The sequence below is a fragment of the Heptranchias perlo genome, chromosome 11 (genome assembly GCF_035084215.1).
Source record: "Heptranchias perlo isolate sHepPer1 chromosome 11, sHepPer1.hap1, whole genome shotgun sequence".
NCBI lineage: Eukaryota > Metazoa > Chordata > Chondrichthyes > Hexanchiformes > Hexanchidae > Heptranchias > Heptranchias perlo.
In genome coordinates, this window is record NC_090335.1 from 3,962,055 (window position 1) to 3,984,455 (window position 22,401).

The 22,401-nt window shown below is 47.1% G+C and overlaps 2 protein-coding genes across 7 annotated transcripts in view; one reads left to right on the forward strand and one right to left on the reverse strand.

Annotated features, from left to right (window-relative positions):
* The window catches only part of adprhl1 (ADP-ribosylhydrolase like 1), a 36,009-nt gene extending 32,480 nt beyond the window's left edge, over window positions 1-3,529 (forward strand). The window contains exons 6-7 of the mRNA XM_067992445.1: window positions 1,272-1,404; window positions 2,734-3,529. Of these exons, the coding sequence (XP_067848546.1) occupies window positions 1,272-1,404; window positions 2,734-2,897 (297 nt within the window). The 3' untranslated portion in view covers window positions 2,898-3,529. The remainder of the gene's footprint in view (window positions 1-1,271; window positions 1,405-2,733) is intronic.
* A 1,165-nt stretch (window positions 3,530-4,694) lies between these two features.
* LOC137327055 (pleckstrin homology-like domain family B member 1) overlaps window positions 4,695-22,401 on the reverse strand; it is a 326,545-nt gene continuing 308,838 nt past the window's right edge. For all 6 annotated transcript variants that reach the window (XM_067992448.1, XM_067992446.1, XM_067992447.1 and 3 more), the window contains 3 exons: window positions 18,199-18,418; window positions 15,844-15,929; window positions 4,695-8,792 (listed from right to left, as the gene is read on the reverse strand). In XM_067992448.1, the coding sequence (XP_067848549.1) occupies window positions 8,652-8,792; window positions 15,844-15,929; window positions 18,199-18,418 (447 nt within the window). In that variant the 3' untranslated portion in view covers window positions 4,695-8,651. The remainder of the gene's footprint in view (window positions 8,793-15,843; window positions 15,930-18,198; window positions 18,419-22,401) is intronic.

Here is a 22,401-nt window from a genome sequence, read left to right on the forward strand (position 1 = left end):
TGGTTGGTTTGATCTGTGATCTGGGAGTGTGGGGATTGGTTGGTTTGGTCTGTGATCTGGGAGTGTGGGGATTGGTTGGTTTGGTCTGTGATCTGGGAGTGTGGGGATTGGTTGGTTTGGTCTGTGACCTGGGAGTGTGGGGATTGGTTGGTTTGATCTGTGATCTGGGAGTGTGGGGATTGGTTGGTTTGGTCTGTGATCTGGGAGTGTGGAGATTGGTTGGTTTGGTCTGTGATCTGGGAGTGTGGGGATTGGTTGGTTTGGTCTGTGATCTGGGAGTGTGGGGATTGGTTGGTTTGATCTGTGACCTGGGAGTGTGGGGATTGGTTGGTTTTTTCTGTGACCTGGGAGTGTGGGGATTGGTTGGTTTGGTCTGTGATCTGGGAGTGTGGGGATTGGTTGGTTTGGTCTGTGATCTGGGAGTGTGGGGATTGGTTGGTTTGGTCTGTGATCTGGGAGTGTGGGGATTGGTTGGTTTGGTCTGTGATCTGGGAGTGTGGGGATTGGTTGGTTTGGTCTGTGATCTGGGAGTGTGGGGATTGGTTGGTTTGGTCTGTGATCTGGGAGTGTGGGGATTGGTTGGTTTGGTCTGTGATCTGGGAGTGTGGGGATTGGTTGGTTTGTTCTGTGACCTGGGAGTGTGGGGATTGGTTGGTTTGATCTGTGATCTGGGAGTGTGGGGATTGGTTGGTTTGACCTGTGATCTGAGAGTGTGGGGATTGGTTGGTTTGGTCTGTGATCTGGGAGTGTGGGGATTGGTTGGTTTGATCTGTGATTGTGGGGATTGGTTGGTTTGACCTGTGATCTGAGAGTGTGGGGATTGGTTGGTTTGGTCTGTGATCTGGGAGTGTGGGGACTGGTTGGTTTGGTCTGTGATCTGGGAGTGTGGGGACTGGTTGGTTTGGTCTGTGATCTGGGAGTGTGGGGATTGGTTGGTTTGGTCTGTGATCTGGGAGTGTGGGGACTGGTTGGTTTGGTCTGTGATCTGGGAGTGTGGGGATTGGTTGGTTTGATCTGTGATTGTGGGGATTGGTTGGTTTGACCTGTGATCTGAGAGTGTGGGGATTGGTTGGTTTGACCTGTGATCTGAGAGTGTGGGGATTGGTTGGTTTGGTTTGTGATCTGGGATAATTTGAATTGAGAACTAATGTGTAACAGACAAAAATATAATATATTTGGTGCCACTGGGAAGGACTGAGGTGAATAATAAATTATATAAATTATGAATCTTAGTCAAAAGAATAATATGCAGTCAAATTAATCCATCAAAGGTGTACAAGGAATGGAGCTCAGAAGGTGTGGGTGGGAGGAGAGGACATGATGCTCCAATGATTGCCTACGATGCTCTCCTCTCTGCTGGCAGTCACTGGACAGAGCTGTGTAATCACGCCATATTTCATGGAGGTAAGTGGCTTCCATGCAATTATTTGAATTGAGATTCCCATTATAATAGGCATTTAATCAAATCAGCATTGAACCTCTCAGACTGAAGGACAGAAGTTAACTTTGGTGATCTCACTGTACGAATAATTAAATGAAATTCCTCTCCACACTGTTTTAATAGTAATGGCCCACTTAGCCTTTGTACACTGAAATCACTGATAGCAGGTTCACCAAGGAAAATGTCAAACTTACACCATACTCCTTCTTTACCGTCCTCTTTATGTATCAAAATTAAAGTTTGAAGCTATCAAATTATCATTTATGCTCATTAGGCACGGAACGTTTAAGAAAGTACAATCGAGGAAGTTTTTACATTTTTAATGCAAATCATTCTGATGCCATAGAGCCTGCTCCACCATTCAATTAGATCCTGGCTGATCTGTACCTCAACTCCATCTACCCACCTTTGCTCCATATCGCTCGATACCCTTACCCAACAAAAGTCTATCACTCTCAGTCTTGAAATTTTCAATTGACCCCCAGCATCCACAGTCTTTTGGGGTGGGGGGGGGAGAGAGTTCCAGATTTCCACACCCCTTTGTGTGAAGAAATGCTTCCTAATTTTCCTTCTGAACGGCCTAGCTCTAATTTTAAGGTTATGCCCCCTTGTTCTGGACTCCCCTCACCAGGGGGAATAGTTTCTCTCTATCTACCCTATCAAATTCCTTTATCATTTTAAACACCTCAATTAGATCACCCCTCAAACATCTAAACTCAAGGGAATACAGGCTTGGTCTATGCAACCTGTCCTCATAATTTAACCCTTTTAGCCCGGTATCATTCTGGTGAATCTGCACTGCACCCCCTCCAAGGCCAATATATCCTTCCTGAGGTGCGGTGCCCAGAACTGAACCCAGTATCTCCCGATGGGGTCTGACCAGATGAAATATAAAACTGAGGTCCCGTTTACCTGTTCAGGTGTTCTCCTGGCGTTGACTGTTATGCCCAATAAACCTTCAGTTGGTGTGGTAATGTAATGGCTGCTTTTATTTCAGACAGTCTGCAACATTCTCTCTGGATATAACATTCAATATGAAAGGAGACCCTGGTGTGTAATATCTACAAGATGCTTCTTCCCATCAGAGGGCCCACCAGTGCTTAATTAACAATATCCAAGTACAATCCATATCATTGGCCAACATACCTCACTTAACCAACGCCATCAAAACAGATTATCCGCTGTTTGTGGCATCTTCCTGTGCACAAATTGGCTGCCATGTTTGCCAGCACAACACTTCAAAACCGGCTGAGAACAAAGACTTAACCAAGCCTCTTACTTTATATCAACAGGTGAGAGTGCAGCCACTGGGTCAATTGCTGGCTGCCTCTACGGCCTACTTTTCGGAATGACGAACATTCCCAAAGGATTATACCAGAATTTAGAGTTCAGGGAGAGACTGGAGGAGCTTGCTGAAGAACTGTATAAAGCAGCAAATAACAGCATAACCCCTTGACTGGTATAACCGGGGGAAGTGAGAAGAAACCAGTCAATATGGTTTAAATTCCCTCAGATCGCCAGAACCTTTACATCGCTCACAAAGCTAGTCTCTAAACTATTAATAATAAATATTAATGGAACTAGGTTAAACAAGAAATAATAACTAGGAATGAGCACATAGCAGACAGCACTGTCTGTGGCTTTATAATGAACGTTGTGTGTACCTCATAATATACGGAGGGCACGAGTCTCCTCAGGACTTCTGCTGTGAGACAGAACTTTGCGTACGTGGAGTTTCTGCCCAACCTCCATTGAAGTTACAGCAGCAGATTGGGAGAAACACAGAGCAATGCACCCCTTAGTGTGTACTTTACAATATACATAATCTGTACTTCAATATATACATGGTGTGTACTTTACAATATACATAATCTGTACTTCAATATGTACATGGTGTGTACTTTGCAGTATATTTAGTGTGTACTTTATAATATACATGGTGTGTACTTTACAGTATATTTAGTGTGTACTTTATAATATAGTGTATACTTTACAGTATATGTAATGTGCACTTTCTAATATACATGGTGTGTACTTTCCAATATATGTAGTGTGAGCTTTCTAATATACATTATGTTCACTTTACAATATATGTAGTGTGTACTTTCCTGTATTTTGCTATAAACAAAGTGCTATGGCAGGAGTATGTTATAATCCCAGCCCCTCGATTACTGTTACCTGCCACACTTCCACCACATTCCACAATCCTGCCACATGACAGCAAGAACGATTTTTTAAAAATTTGTAAAACCAAAATGGCATACAGGGTTAGGTTATGAGGATGTGTTGTATAAACTTGGCCTGTATTCCCTTGAATTTAGAAGGTTGAAGTGGTGATCTAATTGAGGTGTTTAAGATGATTAAAGGATTTGATAGAGTAGCTGGAGAGAAACTATTTCCTCTGGTGGGAGAGTCCAGAACAAGGGGGTATAAACTTAAAATTAGAGCTGGGCCACTCAGGGGTGATGTTGGGAAGCACCTCTTCACACAAAGGGGAGTGGGAATCTGGAACTCTCTCCCCCAGAAGGCTGTTGATGCTGGGGATCAATTGAAATTTTGAAGACCGAGATTGATAGATTTTTGTTAGGTAAGGGTATCGAGGGACATGGAACAAAGACGGGTAAATGGAGTTGAGGTACAGATCAGCCATGATCTAGCTGAGTGGTGGAACAGGCTCGAGGGGCAGAATGGCCTACAATATATGTGTGGCCATCCTAGGCCCGTTCCTATGTAGCAATATACTAGTGCTGCAAAGAACTTAGATATCTGGATTTAACAGCACTGCACTCAACATCCACTCCCCCCAACACTGACCGTGGCTGCAGTGTGGACCATCCACAGGATGCACTGCAGCAACTTGCCAAGGCTTCTTCGACAGCACCTCCCAAACCCGCGACCTCTACCACCTAGAAGGACAAGAGCAGCAGGCGCATGGGAACAACACCGCCTGCACGTCCCCCTCCAAGTCACACACCATCCCGACTTGGAAATGTATCGCCGTTCCTTCATCATCGCTGGGTCAAAATCCTGCAACTCCCTTCCTAACAGGACTGTGGGAGAACCTTCACCACACGGACTGCAGCGGTTCAAGAAGGCGGCTCACCACCACCTTCTCAAGGTAACGAGGGATGGGCAATAAATGCCGGCCTCGCCGAGAATGAATAATAAAAAATAAATTTAATATCACTTGAAGCAGCATGTTTTACCGCACTTTCTGATCCTTAACTGAACAAAATGATAACTAAGAAAAGGAGATAATTCATTTTTTATTCAATCTTAGAGGATCCTTATAAGATATAACTGTATAACAAAGACATTTCAAATAGGAAAATAATCCAAATTGTGTAACATACAAAATTCCTTATATATTTGTAATCCTTAAATGTACTTTTAAAATAATACAGAATAAATAATGAACTTAGATGCATGTACGTAGGGGCAGCTGATCAACCAAATAATCTGATAACAGCAGCCACTGTAAGCTGATTGTGATATAATTACAGTTTGTTATATAACTCGACGATAAAATAAAATCTCCCTGACACTGTGACCCAATCGCAAATCTTTGGCCATTATACAAGAATAGGATGAGACAGTAAAAGTAAGATTTCCCATCTTAAGTGCTTTCCTCCTTTGTACAAAGTCTATTTAAATATCCTGAACTCACCAAGTCCCAAAGATCTGTGTTGCCTAATTGGCCCTTCTCCCCTCAAGTCTTGCTTTTTTTACAGGCGTAACAATAAAGAGACAGAAGGAGACAATAGGAATTTAGGTACAAATCTAACATTGAACTCCAGTGGTGGAGAGGAAGGAGGAAGGGAGGGAGGGAGGGAGCCTTGAGTGAGAAGGATGCATGAAGACTGTATAAATCTTCATTTAGAAAGGCATGGGTTTATCAAGGACAGTCAGCATGGATTTATTAAGGGAAGGTCGTGTCTGACTAACCTGATTGAATTTTTTTGAGGAGGTAACAAGGAGGGTTGATGAGGGTAGCGCGTTTGATGTAGTCTACATGGATTTTAGCAAGGCTTTTGGCAGATTGGTCAAAAAAGTAAAAGCCCGTGGAATCCAAGGGAAAGTGGCAAGTTGGATCCAAAATTGGCTCAGTGGCAGGAAGCAAAGGGTAATGGTCAACGGGTGTTTTTGTGACTGGAAGGCTGTTTCCAGTGGGGTTCCACAGGGCTCAGTACTGGGTCCCTTGATTTTTGTGGGATATGTTAATGATTTAGACCTAGATGTAAGGGGCATGATTAAGAAGTTTGCAGATGATACAAAAATTGGCCGTGTGGTTGATAGTGAGGAGGAAAGCTGTAGACTGGAGGAAGATATCAATGGACTGGTCAGGTGGGCAGAAAAGTGGCAAATGGAATTCAATCTGGAGAAGTGTGAGGTAATGCATTTAGGGAGAGCAAACAAGGCAAGGGAATACACAATAAATGGGAGGATACTGAGAGGTGTAGAGGAAGTGAGGGATCTTGGAGTGCATGTCCATTGGTTGAAAAGGCATTCGGGATACTTTCCTTTATTAGCCGAGGCACAGAATATAAGAGCAGGAAGGTTATGCTGGAACTGTATAAAACACTAGTTAGGCCACAGCTTGAGTACTGTGTACAGTTCTGGTCACCACATTACAGGAAAGATGTGATTGCACTAGAGAGGGTACAGAGGAGATTTACGAGGATGTTGCCAGGACTGGAGAATTTTAGCTATGAGGAAAGATTGGATAGTTGGGGTTGTTTTCATTGGAACAGAGGAGACTGGGGGGAGATTTAATTGAGGTGTATAAAATTATGAGGGGCCTAGATAGAGTGGATAGGGAGGACCTATTTCCCTTAGCAGAGGGGTTAGTGACCAGGGGGCATAGGTTTAAAGTAATTGGTAGAAGGATTAGAGGGGAGCTGAGGAGAAATGTTTTCACCCAGAGGGTGGTGGGGGTCTGGAACTCACTGCCTGAAAGGGTGGGAGAGGCAGAAACCCTCAACTCATTTAAAAAGTACCTGGATGTGCATTTGAAGTGCCGTAACCTACAGGGCTACGGACCAAGTGCTGGAAAGTGGGATTAAGCTGGATAGCTCATCTTCAGCCGGCATGGTCACGATGGACCGGATGGCCTCTTTCTGTGCCATTACCTTCTATGATTCCATGAAGACCACATTGATAGTTATTAGTGATGAAGGCAAAAGAAAAACTTAACAGCAGGTGATAGATTTGTTCAGAATATGGAGGTTGGAGCCTGGATGAGTGAAATATAAGGAACATGGGAAATCTGAAATGCGCATTCCCCTTAGTAGAAAGATCCAGAAAACACCAAAGGAGTTTCTCCAGATTGATGAGAAAGCGCCTGTGGTAAATTCAGTAATACCGCATTCCCAGTAGGGAGTTGGGCGTTCAGTGCTGTGCTCTGAGCCACACTCCCTCCGAGTGCCACTCCCCACAGGGAGGTTACAGAGATAGGGAGGGACAAGGCCATGGAGGGATTTAACACAAGGATGTGTTCAGTGGTGTTATGACTGTGTCCCACAGCATTGTGCCAGGGCCAAAGAAAGCACCCAAAAGAAATACTGGAAATGGGTAGGTTTCGGAGAGAGGAAATGGGTGGAGCTGGATTCTAAAACATTTTCTAAAGCAAAGGCAGCAGGATGGAGAACGGTGGTAATGAGAGGAGAAAAGGAACTGCAGATGAAAGGCAATTGGGGAAAGGATATAGATCATGTGGGGCTGATAAGCTTGGTGCTCTTAAAGGGACAGTGTCCTGTGGTGCTCTCCATTCTCGTTGCTAGATGTCCTTAGGACATGGAGGATGAATCAATGAGGGAGACTACACCCAGTGATTCCGAAATGTAGGATCAATCTCGGCCACAAACACATAAAGATCAGAAATAAATCCCAAACTTTTTGTCTTTTTCAGACCTCTGGAATCTTCCAGCAAAAGTCAGTTTAGTTTAAGATTTTCAGTTACAACTACTGGATATAACGAGGTCAGACGAGAAATTCATATGGTTTTGATAAATGCTCCTAATGATGTCAAGCAGTTTATGGTCAAGTTTTTAAAAGGATGAATTCTAAAGCAGGATTTTGCTGCTTTTGGGGAATGGGGTAGGTTCAAGGGGCTGAATGGCCTTCTCCTGTTCTTATGTTCCAATATATTTAAATACAATGGCCTTAATTTACGTTACCAGGTATCCTATTAGTCCGATCATGATAACAAATTTGGCTGTTTCGATTGAAGCAGCCATTTCCCTCCGTTATACATTACTATTAACGTATTAGTGCCAATTTTCTGAGCCCGCAGAGGCGGTGAGAAACCTCAGCCACTGCCAGCGGGTGCACCACCCGTGAGGTATGTGTGAGTGCTGGCAGTCAATATATAAGATTACTCCCATCATCTGACATTTATTTTAACAGTGCAAGTCCCCAGGGAGTACACTCTGTGAAGTAGGTGTTCCGAGATGCCTAGTGTAAGGCTCCTTACACACCCAGACCCCATCTCCTCATTCAGCAATATTTCAATATGCACCACGGGACATGAAAACTGGCTGATCACTTTGAAACGAAACACAGTTCTATCAATAGAAAAGGTTGAGAAATAAAGTGTTTGCTTTCTCAGTGGACAAAACGCCAACTTGACCTGATGTGGTACTCACAGAGACTCTTGGTAGTTTTAGAAACTGGGAATTTCACCCGATCGACCGCTGTAACTTTGGCGGAAACCCCTTTTACCCATCAATCTGGGGTTTGGCGCCCGATCGGGGACCCCTGAGGAAATCCCCATGTGGCAAAAGCGGATTATTAATTGAAATATATAAGCGTGATCTTATTATGTATAAAATAGACAGGCTAATGATCTAATGCTGTATCAAAAATAGACAAGGCTGCCCTTTTAAATCAGTCAGTCCATTTTGAAGTAAATTTTCCATCTTTAGTGTTCCTGGTGAGGGCCTCTTATGCCTGGGCCTGAACACTGGGAATAAGGAACCCTCTTGCATACCAGCATCTGCACCAGGTGAACTAAAGGCAGAAACCTGCCCCAATTTATCTAAAATAATTTGCTAATTTAATACTTAAAACTGTGTACGATTGTCACAAACTTCAAGATAACATAGATAAAGCTATGACAATGTTTTGTAGCAAAAGACTCTTGTTTCATACACATATATATATAAAAAAACTTTGCATGCAAAATGAGGTTACAATGATATGAAGTCCTCCTTTAAACCATGAACTGAGTATAACCTTCAGCTCCTGTCACAATGACATCCATCCAAATTCTCATCGTCTCAGGTGATGGTGCGACCATGTAGAAGATTCTGTCTCGAGTCTTTACACTGAACGTAAGTGAGGCATTGGGGCTCTGAGAAAAAGAGACAGTACTGTCATTACATGCCAGCATCGATAGATAGCACCTCCCAAACCTTACGACCTCTGCCACCCAGAAGGGCAAGGGCAGCAGGTGCATGGGAACACCACCACCTGCACGTTCCCCTCCCAGTCACACACCATCCCGACTTGGAAATATATCGCCGTTCCTTCATCGTCACTGGGTCAAAATCCTGGAACTCCCTTCCTAACAGCACTGCGGGAGAACCTTCACCACACGGACTGCAGCGGTTCAAGAAGCCGGCTCACCACCACCTTCTCAAGGGCAACTAGGAATGGGCACAGTCACCCGGATCCTGAGAATAAATATTTAAGAAAAACAACCCTTCGAAAGTACACCAACAGTAACTCCCAGACTGGAGACTCTGTGGTGAGAGGAAGGAATTGGGACACCTGTACGTAACTTAAGATGTGACAGTGTATGAAGCCCTTGAGATGTGGGCTTGTCTCAGATGGTCTTATTTAACTTTGTGCAGAGTGAGGGCTACTGGAACAGGCCTTATTATTTGCATTGTGAATACTGTTTCCAGTGTGACAAGTGGTCTGTACTGACAACCTCGCCTCTTGTGTTCCTGTAAGCTGATCTTTGCTTGATCCAGCACTCCAGAGTAACCAACAGATGATTGGGAATCTACTCGCCAAGAGTTATGTGCTTTGAACAAGCTTTCCCGCTCGCCCCCAAAAAAACAGCATTCCAAGCCTTAAAATACTTCATTTCTTTTTTGCAATGGGCTGAAGTCAGCCATTTTCTCGCCTTTCCTTGAGTCATGGTCATTAAATAATCTCAGTGCTGTTGTGGGTGTATCAGTGACACAACATTCAGAGCACAATGACTAACATGACTATCTTTCTGCAATGTTTCCACATTACACAGATCTATACCGAGCTCATATCCCAGAGGAATCTCACTGTCCCCTCCCTCGGCATGGCAGCCTGTTGCTTTGATGTTTATACACTTCTATCAGCATATTCCTGAATCCTGCTGCTATCTGTCCCCGTGCCCGGCTATCACTCTGGTGGTTTGTTTACTGGCAGTGATTTAAAGCGAGACTTTTAAAACAAAGGTTTTTGAAGAGACGCTGGGTTAAATTGAGGGAGGCTGCAGTCCAGCCGGCTGGACGGGAGCACAGCACAGGGAAATGTCTCCGACCCTCACTCCCATCCAACTCCGCTGGTGGCTCAACCTCACTGAATATGCTGACAGTGAATGAATAAGAGAGGTGCTCATTTTGACTCCAAAAATGCATCACGTTAACCCACTGTTTTCCAGTAGAAATTGCTGACTAGCCACAGGTGTTGCTATGGCGACACCGTTTTAGCCATGTGCACTAATTTTTAGTAGAAAACGCCTCACACACACTCACACAATCCAGGTAAAGAAGAACATAAGAAATAGGAGCAGGAGTAGGCCATACGGCCCCTCGAGCCTGCTCCACTATTCGATAAGATCATGGCTGGTCTTCGACCTCAACTTTCTGTGACTCGTGTACAAGAACACCTAAGTCTCTCTGAATACCAACATTTCTTAGTCTTCACATGTGTACATTTACTTAACAAACATTTACCACCATTCAGTAACCAAGGAAGTAAAGCAGCCACAACGATCAAAAAACACACTTGCACACTCTGCTTTTTGTCTTAATCATTTAACCAATAAATGTACAAAAGGGTTAAAGTTCACATGCACATGCCGAGTGAATCTGAGGATTGGGATCGCGTGCCCAACGATGGGGTCGATTACAGTCCCCACCGCTGATAGCGATTTGCCTGCTACACGCGATGGCCGGTATAACGGGGGGAGCGCTATTACAGTGCTCGACTACATAACAAGAATCGTCCTTCCATGGAGCGATGTTTTGCCCGGTTGTTTCTGACCTGCAGCTTTATTTAAACTCAGTCAGTGCTCGGTACAAACAGTAACTCCACGCCACTTCGAGGGGATTAGAAGGGCTTACTACACAACAGGTAATCGAACATTAACGAGGTGTTATTTACTTGTTTGTTCTTACATTCAGTGCACATTAATGCGGTGCTAACTGGTGAGTAAACACAGCTGTTTCTGCCCGAAATAAACAGAGCACTTAAGGTACAAGTTGGAAATTGACGTTAAGGCAAATTGCTTTAATTTAAGAATAAGGAGGCCACATACTGATTGGATAATAAGAGTCTAAATAGGATAGTGGAACAAAGGGATCTGGGGGTACAGATACACAAATCACTAAAAGTAGGGACGCAGGTTAATAAGGCCATAAAAAAAGCAAATCAAGCACTGGGGTTCATTTCTAGAGGGATAGAATTGAAAAGCAGAGAAGGTATGTTAAATAAAATGTCTTCACATGGTCCATCTCCGACTCGTCCCTTCCCTTCCTCGACTTTTCTATCTCTATTTCTGGGGATAGGCTGTCCACCAATATCTATTACAAGCCCACCGACTCCCACAGCTAACTTGATTACACTTCCTCCCACTCCACTTCCTGTAAGGACTCGATTCCCTTCTCCCAGTTTCTCCGTCTCCGTCGCATCTGTTCTGACGATGCCACCTTCCACACCAGTGCTTCCGATATGTCTTCCCTTTACCTCAATCAAGGATTCCCCTCCACTGTAATTAACAGGGCCCTCGACCGTGTCTGTCCTATTTCCCGCCATTCTGCCCTCGCCCATTCCCCTCCCTCCCAGAACCATGATAGGGTCCCCCTTGTCCTCACCTTCCTCCCCACCAGCCTCTACATTCAACGTATCATCCTCCGCCATTTCTGCCACCTCCAGCGCGATGCCATCACCAAACGCATCTTCCCCTCCCCTCCCCTTTTAGCATTCTGAAGGGACCCTTCCCTCCGGAGACACCCTGATCCACTCTTCCATCACCCCCAACACCCGCTCTCCTCCCCACGGCACCTTCCCGTGCGAGCACAGGAGATGCAACACCTGCCCCTTCTCCTCCTCCCTTCCCACCGCCCAGAGTCCCAAACATTCCTTCCAGGTGAAACAGTGAATTACCTGTAATTCTTTCAATTTAGTATACTGTATTCGCTGCTCACAATACGGTCTCCTCTACATTGGGGAGACCAAACGCAGGCTGGGTGATCGCTTTGCTGAACACCTCAGATCAGTCCACAAGTGTGACCCTGACCTGCCGGTCGTTTGCCATTTTAATTCCCCGTCCCACTCTCACTCTGACCTCTCTGTCCTCGGCCTCTTACACTGTTCCAATGAAGCTCAATGGAAGCTCGAGGAACAGCACCTCATCTTTCGTTTAGGCACTTTACAACCTTCCGGTCTCAACACTGGTTTCAATAACTTCAGATCAGAACCACTCCTCCCATTTATTTATTTTTTTGTGTGGGATTGCAGGTGCTGGTAATGATTCTGCTGTTGCCATTTACAGCTCCTCTAGATCCATCTTTTGTTTCTTTACTTGTCTCATTCCCACCCTCCTTGTCTTGCACCATCATCCCTTCTGTCATTTAATCACTCATGCCCTCCACCCCATCACAGACCTTCCATTTTGTTCTTATCCCCCCCGCCCCTTCCTCCTTTCCCTGGCTCTGTATTCGCTTAAAAACTCTTAACTCTTTAACTTCTTCCAGTTCTGATGAAGGGTCATCGACCTGAAACGTTAACTCTGTTTCTTTCTCCACAGATGCTGCCTGACCTGCTGAGTGTTACCAGCATTTTCTATTTTCATTTCAGATTTCCAGCATCCGCAGTATTTTGATTTAGAAGTTATGTTAAAGTCGTACTGAACCTTGGTTAGACCACACTTGGAGTACTGTGCACAGCTCCGGTCTCCATATTATAAAAAGGATACAGAGGCACTGGAGAAGGTGCAAAAAACATTTACTAGGATGATCCCAGAACTGAGAGGTTATAATTATCAAGAAATATTGAACAGGCTGAGGCTCTTTTCTCGAGAAAAGAGAAGACTGAGGGGTGATCTGATAGAGGTCTTTAAGACAAGGGTTTGATAGGGTAGATGCAGAGAAGATGTTTACATTTGCGGGGGAGACCAGAACTAAGAGCCATAAATATAAGATAGTCACTAATAAATCCAATAGGGAATTCAGGAGAAACTTCTTTACCCAGAGAGTGGTGAGAATGTGCAACTTGCTACCACAAGGAGTAGTTGAGGCAAATAGCATAGATGTATTTAAGGGGAATCTAGATAAACACATGAGGGAGAAAGGAACAGAAGGATATCCTGATAGGTTGAGAGGAAGTGGGGAGGGAGGAGGCTCGTGTGGAGCATAAACACCGGCACAGACCAGATGGGCCGAATGGCCTGTTTCTCTGCTGTAGACTCGATGTAACTCAATGTAATGGTTTTCACTTTTTGGCCGATATCAGTGACTGCCTGTTTTAAACCTGGGCACTTTAAGGGGTGGGGACTGTACTCATTTTTTGTTCTCTAATCAGAAAAGCAATTAGGGACTAGTGAGAAGGAGGAATTAAAGGAAATTAGTATTAGTAAAACAATAGTGCTGGAGAAATTAATGGGACTGAAAGTTGATAAATCCCCAGGGTCTGATAATCTGCATCCCAGAGTACTAAAAGAGGTAGCCATGGAAATAGAATCATAGAATCATAGAAGTTACAACATGGAAACAGGCCCTTCGGCCCAACATGTCCATGTCGCCCAGTTTATACCACTAAGCTAGTCCCAATTGCCTGCACTTGGCCCATATCCCTCTATACCCATCTTACCCATGTAACTGTCCAAATGCTTTTTAAAAGACAAAATTGTACCCGCCTCTACTACTGCCTCTGGCAGCTCGTTCCAGACACTCACCACCCTTTGAGTGAAAAAATTGCCCCTCTGGACCCTTTTGTATCTCTCCCCTCTCACCTTAAATCTATGCCCCCTCGTTATAGACTCCCCTACCTTTGGGAAAAGATTTTGACTATCGACCTTATCTATGCCCCTCATTATTTTATAGACTTCTATAAGATCACCCCTTAACCTCCTACTCTCCAGGGAAAAAAGTCCCAGTCTGTCTAACCTCTCCCTGTAAGTCAAACCATCAAGTCCCGGTAGCATCCTAGTAAATCTTTTCTGCACTCTTTCTAGTTTAATAATATCCTTTCTATAATAGGGTGACCAGAACTGTACACAGTACTCCAAGTGTGGCCTCACCAATGCCCTGTACAACTTCAACAAGACATCCCAACTCCTGCATTCAATGTTCTGACCAATGAAATCAAGCATGCCGAATGCCTTCTTCACCACCCTATCCACCTGTGACTCCACTTTCAAGGAGCTATGAATCTGTACTCCCAGATCTCTTTGTTCTATAACTCTCCCCAACGCCCTACCATTAACGGAGTAGGTCCTGGCCCGATTCAATCTACCAAAATGCATCACCTCACATTTATCTAAATTAAACTCCATCTGCCATTCATCGGCCCACTGGCCCAATTGATCAAGATCCCGTTGCAATCCCAGATAACCTTCTTCACTGTCCACAATGCCACCAATCTTGGTGTCATCTGCAAACTTACTAACCATGCCTCCTAAATTCTCATCCAAATCATTAATATAAATAACAAATAACAGCGGACCCAGCACTGATCCCTGAGGCACACCGCTGGACACAGGCATCCAGTTTGAAAAACAACCCTCTACAACCACCCTCTGTCTTCTGTCGTCAAGCCAATTTTGTATCCAATTGGCTACCTCACCTTGGATCCCATGAGATTTAACCTTATGTAACAACCTACCATGCGGTACCTTGTCAAATGCTTTGCTGAAGTCCATGTAGACCACGTCTACTGCACAGCCCTCATCTATCTTCTTGGTTACCCCTTCAAAAAACTCAATCAAATTCGTGAGACATGATTTTCCTCTCACAAAACCATGCTGACTGTTCCTAATTAGTCCCTGCCTCTCCAAATGCCTGTAGATCCTGTCCCTCAGATGACAACCAATAGTGGATGCATTGGTTGTCATCTTCCAAAATTCTATTGATTATGGAACAGTTCCTGCAGATTGGAGGGTGACAAATGTCTCCCCACTATTTAAAAAAGGAGGGAGAGAAAACAGGGAACCACAGACCGGTTAGCCTAACATCAGTAGTAGGGAAAATGCTAGTCTATTATAAAGGATGTGATAACAGGGCACTTAGAAAATATCAATGGGATTAGACAAAGTCAACTTGGATTTATGAAAGGGAAATCATGTTTGACAAACTACTGGAGTTTTTTGAGGATGTAACTGGTAGAATAGATAAGGGAGAACCAGTGAATGTGGTTTATTTGGATTTTCAGAAGGCCTTTGATAAAGTCCCACATGAGAGGTTAGTGTGCAAAATTAAAGCCCATGGGATTGGGGGTAATATACTGGCATGGATTGAAAATTGGTTAACAGACAGGAAACAGAGAGTAGGAATAAATGGGTCTTTTTCAGGGTGGCAGGCGGTGACTAGTGGGGTGCCACAGGGATCAGTGCTTGGGCCCCAGCTATTCACAATATATATCAATGATTTGGATGAGGGAACCAAATGTAATATTTCCAAGTTTGCTGACGACACAAAACTAGGTGGGATTGTGAGTTGTGTGGAGGATGCAAAGAGGCTTCAAGGGGATTTAGACAAGTTGAGTGAGTGGGTAAATACATGGCAGATGCAGAATAACGTGGATAAATGTGAAGTTATCCACTTCGGAGGGAAAAACAGAAAGGCAGAGTATTATTTAAATGGTGATAGATTGGGGAATGTTGATGTACAAAGGGACCTGGGTGTCCTTGTACACCAGTCACTGAAAATAAACATGCAGGTGCAGCAAGCAGTTAGGAAGGCAAATGGTATGTTGGCCTTCATTGCAAGAGGATTTGAGTACAGGAGCAAGGATGTCTTATTGCAGTTATACAGGGCCTTGGTGAGACCACACCTGGAGTATGAATGGCGGAGCAGGCTCGAAGGGCCGAATGGCCGACTCCTGCTCCTATTTTCTATGTTTTTATGTAGTCACATCTGGATTCCCAATTAGCCACATGTGGTCGACACTGTATGAAAACACAGAAGCCCCAGTACCTTGTGCGCACTCTTCAGGTGGTCGTAATAGACTTCTTCAATAGCTTGAAAATATATCACGCCTTTTAATTTAGTTTCATGTTTATCTGCAGAGAAATGAAAGTGAGCTGATCAACGCTGGCATTTCTCACAGTCACACACTTTAGCCTGGGTTTGAACTCCAGACGGAACTAGAGGAGGGGGCCGCCAGCCCTCACCCCTCCCACCCCCTCCCTACAACACCCTGCCCACACCCCATCCCCGCCCCTACCAACCCCTCCCACCCCCTCCCCACCAACCCACACCCAGCCCACACCCCCCACCCACTCCCCATCCCTACCAACCCCTCCCACCCCCTCCCCAGCAACCCACACCCTGCCCACACCCCCCACCCACTCCCCCACCCGCATGGGGAGAGTTTAACCCCCGGGCCTCATTTCCAGGTTGGCCTTCCATCTCCTGCCCCACCCAGTGGGAATCGCTGCCATGACCAGTGGGGGGGACAAGGGTCATCGGGCGGCAGGAGACCACCGCTGGGACCCGAGGGAACGGACCCCGCACTGAGGAAAGTGGTCGGTGGACAGGGTCTGGAGGGGGATCATGGTTTCAGGGGGAGGCCAGGGTTCCCCGGTGGGGCCCAGAGAAGCAGTCCTGCTCCCCCTATCCCACAAGGGAACCAAATGCAAATTACATTTATTTCCTTTTCTGGGTCTCCTCTGGCCCAGCTTTGACCGACAGGACAGGGCAGGACAGGGCGGGGGGCGGGAAACAGGAAGAGGGGGGACAGGGAGAGGGGGGGACAGGGTGAGGAGAGACAGGGGCAGGAGGGTCAGGGAGTGGGGGGACAGGGCGAGGGGGGACAGTGTGAGGGGGGACAGTGTGAGGGGGGACAGGGCGAGGGGGGACAGGGCGAGGGGGGACAGGGAGTGGTGGGACAGGGCGAGGGGGTACAGAGAGAGGGGGGACAGGGAGTGGGGGGGACAGAGAATGGGGGGACAGGGAGTGAGGGGACAGGGCGAGGGGGGGACAGTGTGAGGGGGGACAGGGCGAGGGGGGACAGGGCGAGGGGGACAGGGCGAGGGGGGACAGGGCGAGGGGGGACAGGACAGGGCGAAGCAGGTAATTTCTGGGCTGGCACCAGGAAAGTTACTATGGAACGAGCTGGATTGTCATAAAGCTCCAGCAGGGGATGAACCTGCGACAGGTGACTCCAGTCCCACACTGCATGGCGGACTCTCACGGGTCTGGGAAGTGGCCTGACAACTCACTCATTTGTATAAACATTCACTATTCAAGGAGAAGGCCCAACACGAGCTCCTCAGAGCAGATCAAGAGGGACAATAAATGACTTGGCAACATCACCCACATCCCGAGAACACAATAAAAAGTCAAAAGCCGATCGAAATCTTACACACTATATAGGAGCTCAAGTTAGAGTGTGATCCCATTAGAGGACAGAGACAGACTGGTGAAATGGGCAGACACGTGGCAGATGAAATTTAATGCAGAGAAGTGCGAAGTGATACATTTTGGTAAGAAGAACGAGGAGAGGGAATATAAACTAAATGATACAATTTTAAAGAAGGTGCAGGAACAGAGAGACCCGGGAGTGTATGTGCACAAATCGCTGAAGGTGGCAGGACAGGTTAAGGCTGTTAAAAAACCATATGGGATCCTGGGCTTCATAAATAGAGGCATAGAGTACAAAAGCAAGGAAGTTATGCTAAACCTTTATAAAACACTGGTTAGGCCTGAGCTGGAGTATTGTGTTCAATTCTGGGCACCACACTTTAGGAAGGATGTCAAGGCCTTAGAGAGGGTGCAGAAGAGATTTACTAGAATGGTGCCAGGGATGTGGGACTTCAGTTATGTGGAGAAGCTGGGATTGTTCTCCTTAGAACAGAGAAGGTTAAGGGGAGATTTGATAGAGGTGTTCAAAATTATAGAGAGTTTTGACAGAGTGGACAGGGAGAAACTGTTTCCAGTGGCAGGAGGGTCGGTAACCAGAGGACACAGATTTAAGGTGATCGGCAAAAGAACCAGAGGGGAGATGAGGAGAAATGTTTTTTTACGCAGCGAGTTGTTCTGATCTGGAATGCGCTGCCTGAAAGGGCGGTGGAAGCAGATTCAATAGTAACTTTCACAAGGGAGTTGGATAAATATTTGAAAAGGAAAAATTTGCAGGGCGATGGGGAAAGAGCAGGGGAATGGGACTAATTGGATAGCTCTTTCAAAGAGCCAGCACAGGTATGACGGGCCGAATGGCCTCCTTCTGTGCTGTATGATTCCATGAGGTGGAGCCTTTTACAAGTGGTCCTACAGCTGTTTCTGAAATGGAGTGGGTACAGTTGTAGAATGGTGCAGAGAGGAACCAACCTGCATAATAGGACAAGGTCCGCTTGGTTCGATCGAAAACAAACCAGCGCTTCTTCCAGGTTTTAATTTTGCCGCCCATTTTGACCAGGAAGCCTCGACACGTCTTCTCTGTGAGGGACACGTGGTAGCAGGTCTCCACAGTGTGGCCAGCTGCTTCGATGTGAGTTCGAAGGTCAAAGTCCTCTTTTCTGACCGGCAGGTAGCGAGTCAGGGGTCGGGCCTGCAAGGGGGGGCATCAGAAAATGAGCAGAGGTCACTTGCATCAAGTCACTGTGTCTTCCACATGCAAACAATTCGTTGCCTCACCTACATTTCGTGCAGGTTTCTTGCTGCGACATTACTCGTTTACAAGTTTTTTGCTTGAAACAGCAGAGTTTGTCAGAGAGAACTGCAAGCCCATCGGTCAACAAAGCCCACTGCCCCACCCTCTCCCCATAGCCCTGTATCAATCCCAAACTAATCCCACTGCCCCACCCTCTCCCCATAGCCCTGTATCAATCCCAAACTAATCCCACTGCCCCACTCTCTCCCCATAGCCCTGTATCAATCCCAAACTAATCCCACTGCCCCACTCTCTCCCCATAGCCCGGTATCAATCCCAAACTAATCCCACTGCCCCACCCTCTCCCCATAGCCCTGTATCAATCCCAAACTAATCCCACTGCCCCACTCTCTCCCCATAGTCTTGTATCTTCCTCTGCTTCAAATATTTATCCATTTTTCCTTTAAAAGATGCGTTGGTCTCTGCCTCAACCACTCCCTGTGGTAAAACATTCAATTTTCCAACAACCCTCTGTGTAAAGAATGTTCTCCTAATCTCTCTCCTCACTCTCTTAGTGATTATTTTAAATTAATGAACTCTCACCACTGACTCCTCAACCAGAAAAATATCTTTTCTTTAGTCACTCTATCAAACTCTTACAATTTTAAAAACCTTGATTAAATCTCCTCTTATCTTTCTCTGCTCTGGTGGAAATATTCCCAGTATCTCGAGTCTCTCGGAGGGTTGTCGGGCTGGAGGAGGTTACAGAGATAGGGAGGGGCGAGGCCATGGAGGGATTTGAACACAAGGATGAGAATTATAAAATCGAGGCGTTCCTGGACCGGGAGCCAATGTAGGTCAGCGAGCACAGGGGGTGATGGGTGAACGGGACTTGGTGCGAGTTAGGATACGGGCAGCAGAGTTTTGGATGAGCTCAAGTTTATGGAGGGTGGGAGATGGGAGTCCGGCCAGGAGAGCATTGGAATAGTCGAGTCTGGAGGTAACAAAGGCACGGAGGAGGGGTTCAGCAGCAGATGGGCTGAGGAAGGGGCGGAGACGGGTGATGTTACAGAGGTGGAAGTAGGCGGTCTTGGTGATGGAGAGGATATGTGATTGGAAGTTCATCTCGGTAAAATAGGACACCAACGTTGCAAACAGTCTGGTTCAGCCTCACAATGGTCGGGGAGAGGGATGGAATCGGTGGCTGAGGAACGGAGTTTGTGGCGGGGACCAAAGGCAACAGCTTTGGTCTACCTGATATTTAATTAGAGGAAATTGCAGCTCATCCAGGACTGGATGTCGGACAAGCAGCATGATAAATCAGAGACAGTGGAGGGGTCGAGGGAGGTGGTGGTGAGGTAGAGCTGGGTCAGCATACAACTCCAGCACTTACAGTCCTCTTTGTAACGGGGCCAATAATAAAACAACATTTTTTTTTTACAAACATCTCTCTTGTTCAGAGATCCATTCCACAGCCCGAGTCGCAAGCCTCCCCGCCCTGCCCCGGTGGGATCCACTCCACAGCCCGAGTCACGAGCCTCCCCGCCCTGCCCCGGTGGGATCCACTCCACAGCCCGAGTCGCAAGCCTCCCCGCCCTGCCCCGCGGTGTACACCCCATCTCACTGGGGTGTACCATCCTTCAGCCTAACACTGGGTCCCACGTAGGATGGGGAAGCGGGAACTCTCAGCTCTGGGAGTCCGAGCACAGGTTCCACTCCAGACAAAGTCTCCCAGGAAACTCCCAGCACCGTCCATCGGGGGCACTGAATATCGATGGGAGTTGGCCAGAAAACTTGTGAAACCTTTCTCCCCATTAATTCCCAATATCTTGAGCCGCAGACACAGTCAGATCTTGGGGCTTCGTTTGGGGATTTACCAACAGCACTAAGATCAGCCATTTCCAAACACCCAGGTCCATACGGGGTTAAACTGGTTAACCCCCAGGTGCAGGGGTCGCGGTGTGCGATTAATCCGCGCCTGGTCGTTCCGATGCAGGCAGCACAAGAGATTCACGCTGCCTGGTGATTGGCCTGAATCCAGCGCGAGCAGCCAGGCCTAGCCGTGCTGTTCAATAACTTCTCACCATCGGGGGGGGCCCAGATATCACGTGAGTGGCTCGCACCTCTCAAAGGCAGCCCGCACCTCTCAAAGGCAGCCCGCTCCTCTCAAAGGCAGCCTGCACCTCTCAAAGGCGGCCTGCACCTCTCAAAGGCGGCCTGCACCTCTCAAAGGCGGCCTGCACCTCTCAAAGGCGGCCCGCTCCTCTCAAAGGCGGCCCGCTCCTCTCAAAGGCAGCCTGCACCTCTCAAAGGCGGCCCGCTCCTCTCAAAGGCAGCCCGCTCCTCTCAAAGGCAGCCTGCACCTCTCAAAGGCGGCCCGCTCCTCTCAAAGGCAGCCCGCTCCTCTCAAAGGCAGCCTGCACCTCTCAAAGGCGGCCTGCACCTCTCAAAGGCGGCCCGCTTCTCTCAAAGGCAGCCCGCTTCTCTCAAAGGCAGCCCGCTTCTCTCAAAGGCGGCCTGCTTCTCTCAAAGGCAGCCTGCACCTCTCAAAGGCAGCCTGCACCTCTCAAAGGCAGCCCGCTCCTCTCAAAGGCAGCCTGCACCTCTCAAAGGCAGCCCGCTTCTCTCAAAGGCGGCCTGCTTCTCTCAAAGGCGGCCTGCTTCTCTCAAAGGCAGCCTGCACCTCTCAAAGGCAGCCTGCACCTCTCAAAGGCAGCCTGCACCTCTCAAAGGCAGCCTGCACCTCTCAAAGGCGGCCTGCACCTCTCAAAGGCAGCCCGCTTCTCTCAAAGGCGGCCTGCACCTCTCAAAGGCAGCCTGCACCTCTCAAAGGCAGCCTGCACCTCTCAAAGGCAGCCTGCACCTCTCAAAGGCAGCCTGCTTCTCTCAAAGGCGGCCTGCACCTCTCAAAGGCAGCCTGCACCTCTCAAAGGCAGCCTGCACCTCTCAAGGGCAGCCTGCACCTCTCAAAGGCAGCCTGCTTCTCTCAAAGGCAGCCTGCACCTCTCAAAGGCAGCCCGCTCCTCTCAAAGGCAGCCTGCTCTTCCTGTTTGCAGAATATAAGATACGGGTCCGCACGGATTCTGAATGGAGATCAGACATCGCACACGTAAAACACAAATGCTGGTCCCATCCCTATGTTTACAAACTGTTGTGTTAAAACATTGAATAAAGGATGTGCACTACTAAATCCCACATCCTCCGATCTGCCGATCTGAGTTTGTACCAGGCCTGCGAGAGTGCGTGCACCAAGGTTCTCTGCTGATGCACTAGAGACCTTGACGCAAGAGGTGGACAGAAGGAGGGACATCCAATAGCCGCAGGGGTGGGTGGGGGTGGGGTGGGGAGCAAGAGGCCCTCCAGACATATATCCAAAAGGCAGTGGGAGGCAGTGGGGGACGAAGTCAATGCCAGGTGCACAGCATCATGAACATGGTTGCAGTGCAGGAAGAAGTTCAATGCTTTGACACGAGTGGTCAAGGTGAGTGAGGTCAACTGTCAAGTGGTGTCTCCCACCAACTGCACCACACACTACACCCCCATCACCCACACACCAATAAACTCTTTCCATCAGCACTCAACTCTTCCAATCAGATGCTTCCTCTCAGCCTCACACATTACCACTGTTGCAAGCTGCCCACTCACAATTCTAAGATCACACACGCTGGCAGCTATTCAACCATGACAGGCACATCATCCAGACATTCTGCAGGACACTCACCGACACACGTCCCGCTTTCTTGCAGGAGAAGGTGGCGCATATCAGGAGGCAGCAAGTGGCAGTGGCATTTAGCCCCTCGAGCCTGTTCCACCATTCAATGAGATCACGATTGATCTGTGACCTAACTCCATATACCCGCCTGAGCCCCATATCCCGTATACCTTTGATTATCAAAAATCTATCAATCTCAGATTTAAAATTAACAACTGAGCTAGCATCA